At 49.5% G+C, this 21,766-nt stretch overlaps 1 protein-coding gene across 1 annotated transcript in view; it reads right to left on the reverse strand.

Moving 5' to 3' along the window:
- Positions 1-21,766, reverse strand: part of SMTNL1 (smoothelin like 1) — a 115,701-nt gene that overhangs the window by 1,104 nt on the left and 92,831 nt on the right. The window contains exons 3-6 of the mRNA XM_078646377.1: positions 14,865-14,913; positions 9,348-9,491; positions 6,785-6,899; positions 899-1,050 (exon numbers count right to left, since the gene is read on the reverse strand). Of these exons, the coding sequence (XP_078502503.1) occupies positions 899-1,050; positions 6,785-6,899; positions 9,348-9,491; positions 14,865-14,913 (460 nt within the window). The remainder of the gene's footprint in view (positions 1-898; positions 1,051-6,784; positions 6,900-9,347; positions 9,492-14,864; positions 14,914-21,766) is intronic.

Genomic DNA, 21,766 nt, shown 5'->3' on the forward strand with positions numbered 1-21,766 from the left:
CCCCTTGCATAGTGTTCTCTGAGCGAGCGCACGCTTACATCATCACTATGAGTGTCTTCCCTGAGCACTGCCCCTGTCCCAGGACAATTCCTCCCATTATCCTCCCCACCACCTAACACCAACCTCACCACAGAACTCCCCTTTCCTGAGCAGACCCAGACCTCCTGTACATGTCTCCTTCCCCATCACACACCAACACTCCCAGGAACCTCTCCCTTGACCTCATCGCACCCCTTGAGCGTACAATAGAGCACATTCGCCGCACCCCAGGATAACCCCGCAGCACACATGCACATATCTATGTTACTGTTCATTGGTGAAGAACTACCCTGGTCCGCGTGCTCCCGGCCCGGGTCCCCGTGCTTCAGCACACATCCACAGTCTAAGGGCATTCCTTGACAGCAGAGCATGAACACACTGCACAGCTCGTCTCCCCTACCTTCCTATCTCAGGATACTTCCTTTCAACATCCCAACTCCAAAGATCTTTGGGCCCGATTCACAGAATGAATTTAAGACTCAATCCTAAACTTACTACTATTTTGGTATTCACAGAATGCACTTACTACTTTTGGTATTCACAGAAGTTAGGATTTTGTCTTAAGTCTGTCATAAGTTTGTATTAAGACAAACTTAAGACAAAATCCTAACTTCTGTGAATACCAAAAGTAGTAAGTTCATTCTGTGAGCGCCAAAGGTAGTAAGTTCATTCTGTGAATACCAAAATAGTAGTAAGTTTAGGATTGAGTTTTAAGTTCATTCTGTGAATCGGGCCCTTTGCCTTTTCCACAGCGCATGCATCCAGACTCCCAGGATTCACCTCTTCACCACTATATACACCCCCTCTCCCAGGACACACCCCCTCTCCCAGGACACACCCTCTCTCCCCGGATACTCACTCTGCTGTGGTGAAGGCTATCTCAAAGTTCTGCCTGCGGTTTTTGGGGTCCAGCGTGGCGTAGTCAAATTCTTCTGGGAAGAATTTATGCACCAGAGCGCAGAAAGCCATCCCGCTGCTCCAGCTAGACGAGAAGTTCTGGATGTCGACATGCTGCAGGAGAAGAAGAGAAGCGATGAGGCCGCCGATGAGGATGTAGAAGAGATGAGTGGCACAAACATGGAAGGGAAGCAAGAAAGGAAGATGTGAACACATAAAAACAAAACTCACAGTTCTTGACCCTATCCCCTTAAGCACTGCAAACCCTGGTACTACTGTACCTGACTTGGTTCTCAACAGTAAAAATGCATTCCTGGCTGTTGGAGGGATGATTCCCAATTCGAGATGGCTGCTTTAGTTGTTACTCCAAATAATTACAAGGTAGGAAGTTCCAACCCTCATATACCTCAGGTTTACCAGCATAACAAGTATTATATAGCTGGCCGGTGCAAACATAAGGAAAATGAGGAAAGTAGCCCTAAGCCGGAATTTTCTCCCTGATAAGTATATAAACAAAGACAGAGAGGCCATAAAATGCAGTCGATTTTCTATAAAGTTCCACTTGAGTATCATGTCTGGGTTTTTGCAAAATCTTGATGCGTGAACAAATGGCCAGTATTTTTCTTTGGGAAAGGTGGCAACCCTACGTATGCTAGAGTTTCAACTGTATTAAGCATGGCTATTATTTTTACCTCTCTCACATTCAGAGTACAGGATATGTACATTTCTTCTCCATCCAGAACATCAGCGTCACAAGAAGACGTAAATTACTTCTCCATCCATATCAACTGAGTAACAAGTAGTCATGTAATGACTTCTCCATCAAGATCACCCGCGTCACATGAAGACATGTCAATTCTTTATCCCGATCACCCGCGTCACAAGAAGATATGTAAATAGTTTCTCCATCCAGGTCGTCATTGTAACAAGAAGACATATAAATGACTTCTCCATCCAGATCAGGTAAATGGCTTCTCCATTAAGATCACCCTCGTCACAAGAAGACATGTAAATTCTTAATACGGATCACTTGCGTCACAAGAAGAAATGTAAATTCTTTATTCCAATCACCCGCGTCACAAGAAGAATTGTAAATTATTAATCCAGATCACTTGCGTCACATGAAGAAATTTAAATTCTTTATTCTGATCACCCATATCACAAGAAGAATTGTAAATTCTTTATCCAGAACACTTGCGTCACATGAAGACATATACATTCTTTACCCAGATCACCCATGTCAGAAGAAGAATTGTAAATTCTTTATCCAGATCACTTGTGTCACATGAAGGCATGTAAATTATTTATTCCCATCACCCATGTCACAAGAAGAATTGTAAATTCTTTATCCAGATCACTTGAGTCACATGAAGACATGTAAGTTCTTTACCTAGATCACCCATGTCAGAAGAAGAATTGTAAATTCTTTATCCAGATCACCCGCGTCACACGAAGACATGTAAATTCTTTACCCAGATCACCCATGTCGGAAGAAGAATTGTAAATTCTTTATCCAGATCACTTGCGTCACATGAAGACATGTAAATTCTTTACCCAGATCACCCATGTCGGAAGAAGAATTGTAAATTCTTTATCTAGATCACTTGTGTCACATGAAGACATGTAAATTCTTTATTCCCATCACCCATGTCACAAGAAGAATTATAAATTCTTAATCCGGATCACTTGCGTCACATGAAGAAATGTAAATTCTTTATTCCGATCACCCGTGTCACAAGAAGAATTGTAAATTCGTTATCCAGATCATTTGCGTCACATGAAGACATGTAAATTCTTTACCCAGATCACCCATGTCAGAAGAAGAATTGTAAATTCTTTGTCCAGATCACTTGCGTCACATGAACACATATAAATTTGTTATTCCCATCACCCACGTCACAAGAAGAATTGTAAATTCTTTATCCAGATCACCCGTGTCACAAGAAGACATGTAAATTACTTGTGCATTCAAATCAAGTACTTGTCCAGCTGTCCATGGAGCACCGGCTTGGATGGCAGCACAGACATCCTAAGCCCCTTCAAAGGAGGGTCCTAGAGGAAACTCTGCCCAGGTGTTGGTGGCAGCCACCTTGGTGAAGGACCGTGCCTATAACTCGTGATACAGAGGGTGCCGCTGGACCACCTGAAGTCTAACGCCAACATCTAACTACCTACTGGCCAAAGCTGGAAGGAGACACGTGAAAGAACTCAAAGCCAGAAAGATGCGGCCAGCTCTAAAGCAAAGGCGGGGGGATCCGGACTGAAATTCATTCTGACGACAACAGAAGGGTGGTCTGAGATCTCAGAAGATAAGGCTGAAAATCTGAAGACGCCGCCAACTCCAAAAGTACAAACAATACATTGAAAGCTGCAGAATGTGAGTAACGGACCATGGGTAGAGTTGGGGGCGGTGTACTCATGTGCTCCCAGGTGACAAACCCTAGTAAATGCAAGGTGTCTGTCCTTGCAAGATGAAACACCTTGCCTTTGGCCAGCCTTGAGACACAACATAATGTGAGGGCAGCAGCAAGTGTGGATACAGCAGATGTGAGAAGGAACATCTGTGCTCCTCTCACAGGGACCTTTGAAGAAACAATGCCAATAGGGCTTGCTTTAATGTGGTAACACATGCCGGCACAGCCTTATGCGTCAGCATATCACATCCAGACCTCTTTGCGTTGTCAAGGCGTGGGTAGAGTGAGTTACAGAGTTCGAGGGAGTTTTTTTTCTTTGCCATTACTAGGTAACCTTTAAGAGACTAAGCCATGCTAAGAAAAATAGCACAGCTGGCATGTGTCCCCCTGTTACACAGCCTCTAGACATCAGTGTTACATCAGTACTTTAACCAAGAATGGTGCTTTCTGGGGCTTGCAGTTTTTTTGCACCATGAATATATTAAAAAGAAAAGGGCTATCAGCTCAAAAGGGAGAAACCAGCAAACCAGGACGATGACGCCTTGGGGCACAGCAGGGTGTCAGTCGCACCACAGACCACTTCGGGAGTGACACCGGCTGCACAGGTCTCTGGATGTGGTCCAGTGAAGCCCCCTGAGGGTCTAGGCTCTGCTCCCATCAGATCTCCTCAGGAATCACTTTTGTCCCAGCAAACCGAGGCACCAACACGCCTCAGCTGGCGGTGGCCGCTCTGGAGCAGAGGGACAGACGTCTAGGACGTGCCCAGCTCTGGAGTTAGGAGCAGGGACAGGGCCCTAGGATATACCCAACTCGGGAGTAAGGAAGACAGACAGATGTCTAGGATGAGCCCAGCTCTGGAGTTAAGAAGAGGGACAGATGTCTAGGACGCGCCCAGCTCTGGATTAAGGAAGAGGGACAGCCATCTAGGATGCGCCCAGTTCTGGAGCAGAAGGACAGACTTCTAGGACGCACCCAGCTCTGGAGTAAGGACAAGGGACAGGCCCCCAGGATATACCCAACTCTGGCGTAAGGAAGACAGACAGACGTCTAGGACGGGCCCAGCTCTGGAGTTAAGAAGAGGGACAGAGTCTAAGATACGCCCAACTCTCGAGCAGATGGACAGACGTCTAGGACGACCCAGCTCTGGAGTAAGGACGAGGGACAGACGTCTAGGACGACCCAGCTCTGGAGTAAGGACGAGGGACAGACGTCTAGGACGACCCAGCTCTGGAGTAAGGACGAGGGACAGACGTCTAGGACGACCCAGCTCTGGAGTAAGGACGAGGGACAGACGTCTAGGACGACCCAGCTCTGGAGTAAGGACGAGGGACAGACGTCTAGGACGACCCAGCTCTGGAGCAGAGAGACGTCTAGGACGCGCCCAGCTCTGCAGCAGAGAGACGTCTAGGACGAGCCCAGCTCTGGAGCAGAGAGACGTCTAGGACGAGCCCAGCTCTGGAGCAGAGAGACGTCTAGGACGAGCCCAGCTCTGGAGTAAGGACGAGGGACAGACGTCTAGGACGACCCAGCTCTGGAGTAAGGACGAGGGACAGGTCGGTTGGACTCTGGAGTAAGGAAAAGGATCAGGACCCTTCCGCAGTAAGGAGGAGGGAAGAGCTCATCTCTGGACTGGGAGAGTGGGTCAGGTCAGCTCTAGCCCTAAAGGAGAAGACAGACTACAAGCGTGAGCCCCGGCCTGATGCCAGGGGTCTGGGAGAGCTGACACATGTCATCTCAGAGCAGGTGTGTGGGAGAGGGGTAGACCCGTTGGAAGCCAAGCTCTTGTTTTAGAGGAAGAGGAAGATCCCCCACTGTGAGCCCAGCTCTGGCCTGAGGAGAAAGGGGGAGACTCAAGGGGGAGCCCCTGAGTGCTTTATTATGATGCTTTGGTCTGAGCCTGGGGAGGTGCAAAGCATTGCTCCTGCTAGTCTAATTCTGTTGTAAAGTGAAAAGTTCAGATTCATAAGAAACCCGGATCTGGCCTTGGGGGAGGGGGGCTAACTCCAGCCTGGCTCCAGCCCAAGGGACCGGTCCCCAGGCTCAGCTGAACTCTGGCCTCAGTGGGCACAGACAGGATCTCCAAAAGCCAAGCTTCAGTCCTAAGACAGAGAGGTTCCTGCAACAGTGGTGCCTGACAGAGCCTCCCATCCCTTGTTCCCCGCTTCTTTTTCCTCCCTCCCATCTCGTATTCACTCACTCTGTTCCTCTTGTCTCCCTCCCATCTTCTGGTCACTGTCCCTCACTCAAATGCTTAGTGGTTCTGCACCCAACATCGTGTGAATCTAGTAATTTTTACATCAAGCAAGAGTTCAGCAAATACACTTTAAATGTTGTGACACAAATCAGACATATTAGATTGTTAATCCTTTATTCTTTTATCTTCTTCTTCATAATCAGTTTAAGAACTGTAGCCAACGCGTTTCGTCCTCTCGGACTTCTTCAGGGCTCTCAATAAAATTCTTCTTAGTTTGGATAGACGGTATAACTTTGTTAGTTCCTCTGTCTAAAGTTGTATATTTCATCGATATTTTTATCCTCTTAACATGAGGTGCGTCCACGTGGATCTTTGTTACAAAGCCATAATTTAGGAGAATGCGAAGGACGTCGTCATCTACAATATCCACTCCAATTGGTGGCGTCCTTCAGTTCAAGGACTGAATCCCAGTTTCTCCACACACCCGGTTCCAGAATATAACGTATGGCAAAAACCCTCACTCCTAGTGCTGATCTTTTATTTACTTTCTCCTTCCCATATCATGATCCCTCCATCTATTCCCTCTTCCTTTCTCCCATCTTTTGCTCACTAGTCACTTGCCCTCTTTCCTACCTCCTAACCTTGGATTTCTATCCCGCATCTTGATGCCTCTCTCTATCTCTCTCCCATTTCCCGATTGCTTTCTCAACCCCTCTATCCTGCTTCTCGTCTCTTGATCTCTCTATTTATCGCCCTCCCATATCTTAATTCTCCTCTCCTCTCCTCTCGTCTCCTCTCGTCTCCTCCCACTCTCCTTTCCTTTCCTTTCCTTTCCTTTCCTTTCCTTTCATTTCTCTCCTCTCCTCTCCTCTCCTTTTTTCTCTTCTCTCCTCTCCTCTCCTTTCCTTTCCTTTCCTTTCCTTTCCTTTCCTTTCCTTTCCTTTCCTTTCCTTTCCTTTCCTTTCCTTTCCTTTCCTTTCCTTTCCTTTCCTTTCCTTTCCTTTCCTTTCTCTCCACTCCTTTCCTCTCCTTTTCCTCTCCTCTCCTTTTCCTCTCCTTCTCCTCTCCTCTCCTCTCCTCTCCTCTCCTCTCCTCTCCTCTCCTCTCCTCTCCTCTCCTCTCCTCTCCTCTCCTTTTCCTCTCCTCTCCTCTCCTCTCCTCTCCTCTTTCCTCCCCTCCTCTGCTCTCTTCTCTCCTCCCTTGTCCTCCCCTCCCCTCCTCTTCCCTCCCCTTCTCTTACCTCATAGTCTCTCGTCTTGGCCTTGCACCACTCCAGCAGCATGTTCTTCACGCTGGAGGCTCCAAAGCTGGTGGCTCGCTGCACCTTGAGACCAGGAGCGGGTCCGGCTGCGGGGCTGTGAGTATCAAGAAGACACTTGTGAGACCGAAGCGAGCGCTCACTCATCCTCGCACTCCCCTCATAGACACAAGTGTTGGATCCCTACGCTGGGCAGTGGTCTCGCGCCTCGCCTGAGGGACGAGAGCCCCTTCCCTTGAGGTGGTCAGCGATGGGCCACACATCAGGCGCCACCATGGGTGCCTTCTTCTAATTATCAAAGCTAGGCAGAGTATGTCGGAACCACGCATGCGTGTACCACACCCGCCTTAACAATGCGCTCCGAACCACGGATGCGTCTTTACAACGCATCCTGTTACCTCGAAAGTTGTTACAACGACTGCCGTAGGCAAAGCGCTGGCCTTTGGAATAGTATAATTTACTATTCCAACTCCAATCTGCCCAACAGTTGGGGAAGTGTTCGACTTAAAGTCCAACATCAGTCCAATAACACTTTCCTGAAGGCAAGTCTTTATAACGACTTCTGTAGTAAAGGAATACGTTGTTAACCCTTTCGCTGCGGCGGCTATTCCACCGCAGCGCTAAGGGGGCGGGGCAACCGCGCGGCGGTCCCGTGCTCGTGACGGAACCGCTCTGTTTGTGACGGAACGGTTCCGTCACGGCCCCGCCCCTCAATAGAACGTGCCGCGCATGCACGAAATCAGCCGAAACGTTCCGTCACCAGCGCAGCCCACCCGAGGCTCGTGACGGAACGGTTCTGTCACGAGCATGGGAGGGGTTAAGACACATTCGTGGTTCGGACTGCGTTGTAAAGGCACAGCATGGTTCGAGCAGGGGTGTACAGACTGTCTCCCGATGCTCCCTCGTGTTTATCAGCGGCCTCCACAGTGTGATGCCCCCTGATATTCTGCTGTGGCTACAGGTTGTTTTGGTCTCTGTCTGTGGACAGAGCTGTGGATTCTGTTGTATTTCCATGGCTGGTTGGGAGGGAACCCTGGGGCAGGAGGCCAAGGGGATATGTGCGTTGAAATAACATTGCTAAAATACCACTTTGAAATCCCAGTGCTATGTGGGGGCTACTTCATTCATTAAACGAACCTTCCTTGCTTATGACCAGATGTTTAGAACTTGGCCCCATCAGCTCACCAGACCTCCTTTCTTAGGTGACAGCTGGTAGCCACAGACTTTGCCACTTGTTAGGGTATGTGCCTCCTTATCTGCTGAGAGCTAGCCTAGGGCAGGCCTAGTCCCTGGGCATGTCCCCAGAGCACTGTCCCCTACCAGCAGTGTCCTGGGACCTGGGGTTCAAGGGTCTGCCTGCTGGAAGCCATGTGCAGAGAAGCAAGCCCCCAGCACCTCTCTGGCACCACATCCTGGGTGTGGTCATTGTTATAATATCTGTTGCTAGCTCCTTGAAGTCTTGTGCATGTTTGCTCAAGGCGCTGGCCAGGAAAAGTTGGGCTCTACTACATCATTCTCCCAGTTATCTCTCTCTGACTTTCCCTCAGTCTCCCACTCTCCCTCCAGTCCCTCTGGCCCTCCACCTCTGGCTGTGCCTCCACCTCTGGCCGTGCCTCCATCTCTGGCCGTACCTCCATCTCTCACCCCACGTTCCCTCAGCCCTCCCTGGCATACTCACACCCACATTCCCTGGTACCTCCACACTCCCTGACACATTCACCCTCACACTCCTGACAGTCTCCCCACACTCCTGGCAGACACCCCCAAACTACTGACAGTCTCCCCACACTCCCTGGCATACACCCCCTACACTCTCCCTCCATTCCCTCTCGCCCTCCACCTCTTGCTGTGGGGCGGCTCCATCATTGGAGTGGAGAAGCGGAGCCCCACTTATGTGCCCCCCAAAGCCCCAGAGATAAACAAATAAAACGGTAATTGATTACCATTTTATTTTTATCGTCCCGTACTGAACCGAGTGTCAGGACGGGGCGGGCCTGCTGAGTGCGCAGGGAGGAGTGGTGGGCAGAGGGCCGCCTTTTGCACTTGTTTGAAGTGCGCATGTGTCTTTGGTCGGCCATCTTGAGACGGCCAGCCAGACATGCGCACTTTAAAGCTCTCCACCCAGCGTGGCTGAGAGCCAATGCAGGCCTCCAGTGCCGCAAGAGGCCGCTCCCACCAATCATGGCACTGCTCACCTGCTGGTCGAGGGCGCTTGCTGGCGCCTGCACTGCAGACCCAGAAGAAGACGAGGTCGGAGTGATGAGGACGTTGTCACTGTCGTTAGGATGGGTAAGTGCATTTCTTGTTTCTTTTTTTCTGTTGTTTGACCCTCCCCCCGGTAGATGCCAGCCGTGCCTCTCTCTCTCACCCCACTTTCCCTCAGCCCTCCCTGGAATAGTAACACCCACATTCCCTGCTATCTCCTCACTCCTGGGCATACCCCAACACGCCATGATTTACCCCACACTCCTGAGAGTCAGCCCCACACTCCCTGGAATACACCCCCCACATTCCCCCAGTCCCACTCCCTTCCTGACATACTCACCCCCCAAACTTCTCCATGATGGCCTTGCGGGACTGGCCCCCATAGGACTTGGGGATGGTGCGGGACCGGGCGACATCCCTCTTCTTCTCCACCGGCTTCTTCTTCTCAGGGGCGGGGGGCTTGTCTGGCTCCCCAGGGCCTGCCCTAAGGACAAGGAAGGCAAATAGCTCAATGGGAGTATATGGTTCTTCGTACCTATGTACTACAACACACCGAGGCCGAGTAGGGTGTATACGCGTGCTGCTCTGCGGCTGTGGAGGCCAGAGGTGCTTTGATGCTGTTTATGGTTGTGGGAAGTGCTTTACTACTGTTTATGGTACTTGGATGTGCTCTGCATGTTAGCAAGTGATTTATTGCTGCTTGGGTCTAATGTGTGTCCTTCCACTACAAAGACTGCACTTTTTGGCTTGTGGCAAGGTTTATGCTCCATACAGCAGGACTGAGTCCGTTTATTTACAGGCCCAGTGTATGTTTTTTGTAAAGCATATATTAACCCCTTGGCCACGGCGTGAATTCCGCCGCATGCTGGGGGTGAGCGCAGGGCTTCCACGCTTGTGACAGAACCACGTCGTCATGAGGCACGTGCGAGGTGTGCTCATGACGGCGTGGTTCCGTCACGGCCCGCCCACTCAATAATTCGCCCGCACAGCGGGGAATCAGTGCTGCGTGGGCGGAGCGGCCAGCTCATGACGGAACCACGCCGTCATGAGCACACGGCGCCCGTGGCTCATGACGGCGTAGTTCCGTCATGGCCCCGCCCACTCAATAATTCGCCCGCACAGCGGGGCATCAGTGCTGCGTCGGCGGAGCGGCCAGCTCATGGCGGAACCACGCCGTTATGAGCACACGACGCCCGTGGCTCATGACGGCGTGGTTCCGTCATGAGCAGGCAAGGGGTTAAAGAGCATAGGCATGTAAGGGTGGATTGTTACTACTCTATACTAAAGACTACAGACAGGAATGTTGTCACAGGGCATCTCGCAGATTACGTGGTAGGCAGTGGATTCGGTGTTATTTACTCCATGTTGCGAAGCGGGATATAGTTTTGCACTGTGAGAATCCTTGTTAGGCCTTGTTAGGAGAGGTAGTAGTTTGCTCTGCCAAGTGTATTTTTATACCTTTCTAATTTAATGTCTGTGTCTGATGGTTGCTTTGTGGAAAAGCTGACGCGGATTACTGTCGGCCTGAGATGGCCACAAGCTTTCGGTCTGATTGGTGCACTGGGAAATGCTATATCCTATGCTGCAGGTCTGATCCTCTTATTATAAAAGATTGTGACAAAGGCAGTGGTCTAGCTTATTATTCGAGTTAAAGTCAGTGAGCCTTAACCAGTGAGTTGGTCTCTCATTGTGTTACAAGCTGTGTTACGCGTATTCTGTTGCAGGTATTCTCACAGACAAGGGTCTTGGTTCTGGTTACCTCCTCTGAGAAGCGGTGGCTATAGCAGATTTATACGGTCAGAATCCTTGCTAGGCTCTCTTAGGAGAGATAGCATTTTGGATTGACAACTGTAATTTTGAATACTATGGGCCCGATTCTCAGAACTAATTTAAGACAAAATCCTAAACTTACTACTTTTGGTATTCACAGAAGGCATTTAGTAGTCGTAAAGTTAGGATTTTGTCTTAAGTTTGACTTAAGACAAACTTAAGACAAACTAAAGAGAGACTTAAGACAGACTTAAGACAGACTTAAGACAGACTTAAGAGAGTCTTAAGACAGACTTAAGAGAGTCTTAAGACAGACTTAAGACAGACTTAAGACAGACTTAAGACAGTCTTAAGACAGACTTAAGACAGACTTAAGACAGACTTAAGACAAACTTAAGACAAACTTAAGACTAAATCCTAAACTTAATACTTTTGGTATTCACAGAAGGCATATAGTAGTCGTAAAGTTAGGATTTTGTCTTAAGTTTGACTTAAGACAAATTTAAGACAGACTTAAGACAGACTTAAGACAACATCCTAACGCAAGTCTTTCTTAAGTCTTTCTTAAGTCTGTCGTAAGTCTGTCTTAAGTCTGTCTTAAGTTTGTCCTAAGTTTGTCTTAAGTCTGTCTTAAGTCTGTCTTAAGTCTGTCTTAAGTTTGTCTTAAGTCTGTCTTAAGTCTGTCTTAAGTCTGTCTTAAGTCAAACTTCAGTCAAACTTAAGACAAAATCCTAACTTTACTACTACTAAATGCCTTCTGTGAATACCAAAAGTAGTAAGTTTGGGAGTTTGTCTTAAGTTAGTTCTGTGAATCGGCCCCATAGTGATAATATGAGTGTGTGCCTTATGGTTGCCTTGTTGGAAAGCTTACGCTCAGTTCAGGAGGCCTTGTGTGGTTATGGTGATAGCAAATGATGAGACCTACGGGCATTATTGGTTCACTTCGAAAAAATATTTCTGTTGTCATAGGTCTGAAATGTTTATTAAGAAAAGTTGTCATAAACACATTGCTGTGTGCCAGGATCTTGTAATAAAAAATCATGACCCAATACCTCCATCCAAATATATATAAATATATATCCACACTCTACTTCCGTCCATAGTGGCGTACTGCATGGTGTAATGGTTCAGCCCACATCAGTCATTGGCTCTGTTGCCCTATGAATGAACGCATTTTCCAATCACATGGGCATCCACTTGAAAATGAGTGTGCTTGTGTCGGGGGTGTTTTTACTTTTTTTCTACTTGCATTATTTTAATTTATCGTGCATATGTTGTTGAGTTTCTGTGTGTTTTATTGCCGCTGTCTCGGAGGGTAAATGCAAGAATGTGTCAGTGGATGGATGAATGGATGCATGAGTGCACAAAGATGAGTGAAAGAGGGCAATTATGATGACTTAGTGAGTGCCTAAACCCATAATTCCATTAATGTCACAAATGGCACTTTGAGTCATAATGCCAGACCTATTGGCGTTGCCAATGCTTGTTTTGCTAGGTGGCTCTGCTGCTGTGCATGATGATAACTGCTCTGCCAAGCTGCCTAGGTCTAGGCGGGACAAGCTGTTCCCCCGTCCAGGTTTTTTCTTTGCATCCTGGTACTTGTAGTCTTGCGTATCTCAGTATAATACAAGGACTATGTAGTAACTGGCTCCACGCAAGTTGGTGATGTTTAAGTGTATTTATTGAAGATAGATGGAGATCAGTAGTACATCAGTAGATAGCCCCACCAGGAGCACCCTGTTAGGCACTCAGCCCTACTCCAACTGACAGCTTCATAGAACAACATTCCAAATGACATCACACCAGAGTGTTCTACAGATGGAGTAGTGGGAAATATGCATACACATAATATACAGGATATTACATACTACAAATCCCATCATGCACAGACAAAACCGGAACTGTAGCAGCTGGTCACTTGGCAGCTATGTGTTGGTAGGAACTGTGCTGCTTTCCAAATCTGAATGCAGCAGATAGCTGTGTTGCTATGGTAGCTGTTCATGGAGTTAGCGAGTACTCTTTTGCTATGGGTGATGTTCACATTGGGCCTGTCCTTGCTACTTACCTAAATCCCAAAGATGAACCTCGACATCCAACTGTGTGACTTTATATGCGTTTTCACATTTTCTCCCATTGATTTCAATGGTGCATAATTGTGCACAAAAATGATTGATTTTGCGAACTTTGAAAATTAATTTCTTAAAAAGTTCTTACTGTTGAACGAAGTTCTTGCTCTGAAAAATTCTTTAAAAATTGATGTTATTTTTGCAAATTAGTCTCAGATTTATTCTTAAGTGTGTATCATGTATTGCCTTCGGGAGCACAACAAATGCTTAGCACTACCCTCTGATCAGCCTAACTGCTCACCCACATTACCACACATAGAGGGTTGGTATTATCTACTTTTGCCCCTGTACACCATTGTGCGACGTACTGGACTCTCTGCACAGTGTACTTCATTTTAGTGCACGACATAGAGAGCCGCGTTCCTACCGTTGGTCTGGGTGCTATTAACGAGCGTGTTGCTATGGGAGATGTTCATGCTGTTAGTAAGTGCTGTGTCGTTGTGGGTGGCGTTCATGCTGTTAACGAGTGCTGTGACGCTATGGGTACCGTTCATAGTGGTAGCGAGTGCTGTGTTGCTATGAGTACCGTTCATATTGTTAGCTATTGCTGTGTTGCTATGGATGCTATTAACAAGCGTGTTGCTATGGGACCTGTTCATGCTGTTAGCGAGCGTTGTGGTGATATTGATGGTACTGTTCATACTGTTAGCAAGTGCTGTTTTGCTATGGTGCTATTAATATGCTTTTTGCTGTGGGTACTGTTTAAAGTGTTAGTGAATGCTGTGTATCGTGAGTGCCATTCGACGGGCCCGATTCACAGAACTAACTTAAGACAAAATCCTAAACTTGCTACCATTTTGGTATTCACAAAAGGCACTTACTCATTTCGGTATTCACAGACGTTAGGAGTCCTAATTTTAGGGCTCCTAAATGCCTTCTGTGAATACTGAGAGTCTTAAAGTTAGCATTTTTCTCAGTTTAGGAGTAGTAACGTTAGAGCTAATACTACTAATAAACTGAGAAAAATCCTAACTTTAAGACTTTTGGTATTCACAGAAGGTATTTAGGAGTCCTAAAGTTAAAACTCCTAACTTCTGTGAATACCGAAATGAGTAAGTGCCTTCTGTGAATACCAAAATGAGTAAGCGCCTTCTGTGAATACCAAAATGAGTAAGTGCCTTTGTGAATACCAAAATGAGTAAGTGCCTTCTGTGAATACCAAAATGAGTAAGCGCCTTCTGCGAATACCAAAATGAGTAAGCGCCTTCTGCGAATACCAAAATGAGTAAGTGCCTTCTGTGAATACCGAAATGAGTAAGTGCCTTCTGTGAATACCAAAATGAGTAAGCGCCTTCTGTGAATACCAAAATGAGTAAGTGCCTTTGTGAATACCAAAATGAGTAAGTGCCTTCTGTGAATACCAAAATGAGTAAGCGCCTTCTGCGAATACCGAAATGAGTAAGTGCCTTCTGCGAATACCAAAATGAGTAAGCGCCTTCTGTGAATACCAAAATGAGTAAGCGCCTTCTGCGAATACCAAAATGAGTAAGTGCCTTCTGCGAATACCAAAATGAGTAAGTGCCTTCTGTGAATACCAAAATGAGTAAGCGCCTTCTGCGAATACCGAAATGAGTAAGTGCCTTCTGCGAATACCAAAATGAGTAAGCGCCTTCTGTGAATACCAAAATGAGTAAGCGCCTTCTGTGAATACCAAAATGAGTAAGCGCCTTCTGCGAATACCAAAATGAGTAAGCGCCTTCTGTGAATACCAAAATGAGTAAGCGCCTTCTGCGAATACCAAAATGAGTAAGTGCCTTCTGCGAATACCAAAATGGTAGTACGTTTAGGATTTTGCCTTAAGTTAGTTCTGTGAATCGGGCCCGACGTGCTAGCAAGGCTGCGCTGCCCCTGGCTCCATGGTGCAGACTTGGCTGCTCTGGGGAATATTCCTGACTCTTGGTGGGTGGGGCACATGCCCAGGTCTGGCCTGAAAGTATAAGTGGACAATGGGTGTCTCTTACCCCTCAGCAGAGGCTCCCACACCGGATGCACTTCCTTGGGCCTCGCCGTCTGGAAAGGAACAGGTCATTGTTAACAGACATCAGAATAACCCACCCACATGACGCCAGTCACAGCAACACACAATCCTGCAGAGTGACCCACCCATCTGTAGACTCCCTTTATCCTTATGAAGCACTGTAGAGTTACCACCACAGCACTCGGTGCCACTTCTCTACTGGCACCTCAAAGCCCCGTGGTGATGCACACCGCTCTGCAGCACTTCACAGCTCCCACTGCCTCCAGGTGTCTAAAGTGCTCTTACCAGGATCTCCCCAACACCCAGAGTTACCCACACTTCTGCACAGCTCGGCATGCGTCTCTTAAGTCCTCCACGGTCACCCACACATCTGCACAGCTCTACCCATGTGTCTCTTGAGTGCTCCTTGCTGACCCACACATCTGTACAGCTCTACCCATGTGTCTCTTAAGTGCTCCTTGCTGACCAACACATATGCACAGCTCCCCGTGTGTCTCTGAAGTCCTCCACGGTGACCCACACATCTGCACAGCTCTACCCCTGTGTCTCTTAAGTGCTCCTTGCTGACCCACACATATGCACAGCTCCCCGTGTGTCTCTTAAGTGCTCCTTGCTGACCCACACAACTGCACAGCTCCCCCGTGTGTCTCTTAAGTGCTCCTTACTGACCCACACATCTGCACAGCTCCCCGTGTGTCTCTTAAGTGCTCCTTGCTGACCCACACATCTGCACAGCTCCCCGTGTGTCTCTTAAGTGCTCCTTGCTGACCCACACATATGCACAGCTCCCCGTGTGTCTCTTAAGTGCTCCTTACTGACCCACACATCTACACAGCTCTACCCATGTGTCTCTTAAGTGCTCCTTGCTGACCCACACATATGCACAGCTCCCCGTGTGTCTCTTAAGTGCTCCTTGCTGACCCACACATCTGCACAGCTCCCCCGTGTGTCTCTTAAGTGCTCCTTGCTGACCCACACATATGCACAGCTCCCCGTGTGTCTCTTAAGTGCTCCTTGCTGACGCACACATATGCACAGCTCTACCCATGTGTCTCTTAAGTGCTCCTTGCTGACCCACACATATGCACAGCTCCCTGTGTGTCTCTTAAGTGCTCCTTGCTGACCCACACATATGCACAGCTCCCCGTGTGTCTATTAAGTGCTCCTTGCTGTCCCACACATATGCACAGCTCCCCGTGTGTCTCTTAAGTGCTCCTTGCTGTCCCACACATATGCACAGCTCCCCGTGTGTCTCTTAAGTGCTCCTTGCTGACGCACACATATGCACAGCTCCCCGTGTGTCTCTGAAGTCCTCCACGGTGACCCACACATCTGCACAGCTCTACCCATGTGTCTCTTAAGTGCTCCTTGCTGACCCACACATATGTACAGCTCACCGTGTGTCTCTTAAGTGCTCCTTGCTGACCCACACATATGCACAGCTCCCCGTGTGTCTCTGAAGTCCTCCACGGTCACCCACACATCTGCACAGCTCCCCCGTGTGTCTCTTAAGTGCTCCACACTGACCCACACATATGCACAGCTCCCCTTCTGTCTCTTAAGTGCTCCTTGCTGACCCACACATATGCACAGCTCCCCGTGTGTCTCTGAAGTCCTCCACAGTGACCCACACATATGCACAGCTCTACCCATGTGTCTCTTAAGTGCTCCTTGCTGACCCACACATCTGCACAGCTCCCCGTGTGTCTCTGAAGTCCTCCACGGTGACCTACACATCTGCACAGCACCTCATGTGTCTCTGAAGTGCTCCACAATGACCCACACATCTGCACAGCTCTACCCATGTGTCTCTTAAGTGCTCCTTTCTGACCCACACATCTGCACAGCTCTACCCATGTGTCTCTTAAGTGCTCCTTGCTGACCCACACATATGCACAGCTCCCCGTGTGTCTCTTAAGTGCTCCTTGCTGACCCACACATATGCACAGCTCCCCGTGTGTCTCTGAAGTCCTCCACGGTGACCCACACATCTGCATAGCTCTACCCCTGTGTCTCTTAAGTGCTCCTTGCTGACCCACACATATGCACAGCTCCCCGTGTGTCTCTTAAGTGCTCCTTGCTGACCCACACATCTGTACAGCTCCCCGTGTGTCTCTTAAGTGCTCCTTGCTGACCCACACTTATGCACAGCTCCCCGTGTGTCTCTTAAGTGCTCCTTGCTGACCCACACATATGCACAGCTCCCCGTGTGTCTCTTAAGTGCTCCTTGCTGTCCCACACATATGCACAGCTCCCCGTGTGTCTCTTAAGTGCTCCTTGCTGTCCCACACATATGCACAGCTCCCCGTGTGTCTCTTAAGTGCTCCTTGCTGTCCCACACATATGCACAGCTCCCCGTGTGTCTCTTAAGTGCTCCTTGCTGACCCACACATATGCACAGCTCCCCGTGTGTCTCTGAAGTCCTCCACGGTGACCCACACATCTGCACAGCTCTACCCATGTGTCTCTTAAGTGCTCCTTGCTGACCCACACATATGCACAGCTCCCCGTGTGTCTCTTAAGTGCTCCTTGCTGACCCACACATATGCACAGCTCCCCGTGTGTCTCTTAAGTGCTCCTTGCTGTCCCACACATATGCACAGCTCCCCGTGTGTCTCTTAAGTGCTCCTTGCTGTCCCACACATATGCACAGCTCCCCGTGTGTCTCTTAAGTGCTCCTTGCTGACGCACACATATGCACACCTCCCCGTGTGTCTCTGAAGTCCTCCACGGTGACCCACACATCTGCACAGCTCTACCCATGTGTCTCTTAAGTGCTCCTTGGGACCCACACATCTGCACAGCTCTACCCATGTGTCTCTTAAGTGCTCCTTGCTGACCCACACATATGCACAGCTCCCCGTGTGTCTCTTAAGTGCTCCTTACTGACCCACACATATGCACAGCTCCCCGTGTGTCTCTTAAGTCCTCCGTACTGACCCACACATATGCACAGCTCCCCGTGTGTCTCTGAAGTCCTCCACGGTCACCCACACATCTGCACAGCTCCCCCGTGTGTCTCTTAAGTGCTCCTTGCTGTCCCACACATATGCACAGCTCCCCGTGTGTCTCTTAAGTGCTGCTTGCTGACCCACACATATGCACAGCTCCCCGTGTGTCTCTGAAGTCCTCCACGGTCACCCACACATATGCACAGCTCCCCGTGTGTCTCTTAAGTGCTCCTTGCTGACCCACACATATGCACAGCTCCCCGTGTGTCTCTTAAGTGCTCCTTGCTGACGCACACATATGCACAGCTCCCCGTGTGTCTCTTAAGTCCTCCACGGTCACCCACACATATGCACAGCTCCCAGTGTGTCTCTTAAGTGCTCCTTGCTGACCCACACTTATGCACAGCTCCCCGTGTGTCTCTTAAGTGCTCCTTGCTGACCCACACATATGCACAGCTCCCCGTGTGCCTCTGAAGTCCTCCACGGTGACCCACACATCTGCACAGCTCTACCCATGTGTCTCTTAAGTGCTCCTTGCTGACCCACACATCTGCACAGCTCTACCCATGTGTCTCTTAAGTGCTCCTTGCTGACCCACACATATGTACAGCTCCCCGTGTGTCTCTTAAGTGCTCCTTGCTGACCCACACATATGCACAGCTCCCCGTGTGTCTCTGAAGTCCTCCACGGTGACCCACACATCTGCACAGCTCTACCCATGTGTCTCTTAAGTGCTCCTTGCTGACCCACACATATGCACAGCTCCCCGTGTGTCTCTTAAGTGCTCCTTGCTGACCCATACATATGTACAGCTCCCGTGTGTCTCTTAAGTGCTCCTTGCTGACCCACACATATGCACAGCTCCCCGTGTGTCTCTTAAGTGCTCCTTGCTGACCCACACATATGCACAGCTCCCCGTGTGTCTCTTAAGTGCTCCTTGCTGACCCACACATCTGCACAGCTGTACCCATGTGTCTCTTAAGTGCTCCTTGCTGACCCACACATATGCACAGCTCCCCGTGTGTCTCTTAAGTGCTCCTTACTGACCCACACATATGCACAGCTCCCCGTGTGTCTCTGAAGTCCTCCACGGTCACCCACACATCTGCACAGCTCTACCCATGTGTCTCTTAAGTGCTCCTTGCTGACCCACACATCTGCACAGCTCTACCCATGTGTCTCTTAAGTGCTCCTTGCTGACCCACACATATGCACAGCTCCCCGTGTGTCTCTTAAGTGCTCCTTGCTGATGCACACATATGCACAGCTTTACCCATGTGTCTCTTAAGTGCTCCTTGCTGACCCACACATATGCACAGCTCCCCGTGTGTCTCTTAAGTGCTCCTTGCTGACCCACACATATGCACAGCTCCCCGTGTGTCTCTTAAGTGCTCCTTGCTGTCCCACACATATGCACAGCTCCCCGTGTGTCTCTTAAGTGCTCCTTGCTGACGCACACATATGCACAGCTCCCCGTGTGTCTCTGAAGTCCTCCACGGTGACCCACACATCTGCACAGCTCTACCCATGTGTCTCTTAAGTGCTCCTTGCTGACCCACACATCAGCACAGCTCTACCCATGTGTCTCTTAAATGCTCCTTGCTGACCCACACATATGCACAGCTCCCTGTGTGTCTCTTAAGTGCTCCTTACTGACCCACACATATGCACAGCTCCCCGTGTGTCTCTTAAGTGCTCCGTACTGACCCACACATATGCACAGCTCCCCGTGTGTCTCTTAAGTGCTCCTTACTGACCCACACATATGCACAGCTCCACGTGTGTCTCTGAAGTCCTCCACGGTGACCCACACATCTGCACAGCTCTACCCATGTGTCTCTTAAGTGCTCCTTACTGACCCACACATATGCACAGCTCTACCCATGTGTCTCTTAAGTGCTCCTTACTGACCCACACATATGCACAGCTCCCCGTGTGTCTCTTAAGTGCTCCTTACTGACCCACACATATGCACAGCTCCCCGTGTGTCTCTTAAGTGCTCCGTACTGACCCACACATATGCACAGCTCCCCGTGTGTCTCTGAAGTCCTTCACGGTCACCCACACATATGCACAGCTCCCCGTGTGTCTCTTAAGTGCTCCTTACTGACCCACACATATGCACAGCTCCCCGTGTGTCTCTTAAGTGCTCCTTACTGACCCACACATATGCACAGCTCCCCGTGTGTCTCTTAAGTGCTCCTTACTGACCCACACATCTGCACAGCTCGGCATGTGTCTCTGAAGTGCTCCTTGCTGACCCACACATCTGCACAGCTCCCCGTGTGTCTCTGAAGTCCTCCACTGTGACCCACAAACCTGCACAACCCTCCCCGTGTGTCTCTTAAGTGCTCCACAGTGACCCACACATCTGCACAGCTCTACCCATGTGTCTCTTAAGTGCTCCTTGCTGACCCACACATCTGCACAGCTCTCCCCGTGTGTCTCTTAAGTGCTCCTTGCTGACCCACACATCTGCACAGCTCCCCCGTGTGTCTCTTAAGTGCTCCTTGCTGTCCCACACATATGCACAGCTCCCCGTGTGTCTCTTAAGTGCTCCTTGCTGATGCACATATATGCACAGCTCTACCCATGTGTCTCTTAAGTGCTCCTAGCTGACCCACACATATGCACAGCTCCCCGTGTGTCTCTTAAGTGCTCCACACTGACCCACACATATGCACAGCTCCCCGTGTGTCTCTTAAGTGCTCCACACTGACCCACACATATGCACAGCTCCCCGTGTGTCTCTTAAGTGCTCCTTGCTGACCCACACATATGCACAGCTCCCCGTGTGTCTCTTAAGTGCTCCACAATGACCCACACATCTGCACAGCTCCCCGTGTGTCTCTTAAGTGCTCCACACTGACCCACACATATGCACAGCTCTACCCATGTGTCTCTTAAGTGCTCCTTGCTGACCCACACATATGCACAGCTCCCCTTGTGTCTCTTAAGTGCTCCTTGCTGACCCACACATATGCACAGCTCCCCGTGTGTCTCTTAAGTGCTCCTTGCTGACCCACACATATGCACAGCTCCCCGTGTGTCTCTGAAGTCCTCCACGGTGACCCACACATCTGCACAGCTCTACCCATGTGCCTCTTAAGTGCTCCTTGCTGACCCACACATATGCACAGCTCCCCTTGTGTCTCTTAAGTGCTCCTTGCTGACCCACACATATGCACAGCTCCCCGTGTGTCTCTTAAGTGCTCCTTGCTGACCCACACATATGCACAGCTCCCCGTGTGTCTCTGAAGTCCTCCACGGTGACCCACACATCTGCACAGCTCTACCCATGTGCCTCTTAAGTGCTCCTTGCTGACCCACACATATGCACAGCTCCCCTTGTGTCTCTTAAGTGCTCCTTGCTGACCCACACATATGTACAACAGCTCCCCGTGTGTCTCTTAAGTGCTCCTTGCTGACCCACACATATGCACAGCTCCCCGTGTGTCTCTGAAGTCCTCCACGGTGACCCACACATCTGCACAGCTCTACCCATGTGTCTCTTAAGTGCTCCTTACTGACCCACACATCTGCACAGCTCGGCATGTGTCTCTGAAGTGCTCCTTGCTGACCCACACATCTGCACAGCTCCCCGTGTGTCTCTGAAGTCCTCCACTGTGACCCACAAACCTGCACAACCCTCCCCGTGTGTCTCTTAAGTGCTCCACAGTGACCCACACATCTGCACAGCTCTACCCATGTGTCTCTTAAGTGCTCCTTGCTGACCCACACATCTGCACAGCTCTACCCATGTGTCTCTTAAGTGCTCCTTGCTGACCCACACATATGCACAGTTCCCCGTGTGTCTCTTAAGTGCTCCTTGCTGACCCACACTTATGCACAGCTCCCCGTGTGTCTCTTAAGTGCTCCTTGCTGACCCACACATATGCACAGCTCCCCATGTGTCTCTTAAGTGCTCCTTGCT

The sequence above is a fragment of the Lissotriton helveticus genome, chromosome 1_1, assembly GCF_964261635.1.
Source record: "Lissotriton helveticus chromosome 1_1, aLisHel1.1, whole genome shotgun sequence".
Classification (NCBI taxonomy): Eukaryota; Metazoa; Chordata; class Amphibia; order Caudata; family Salamandridae; genus Lissotriton; species Lissotriton helveticus.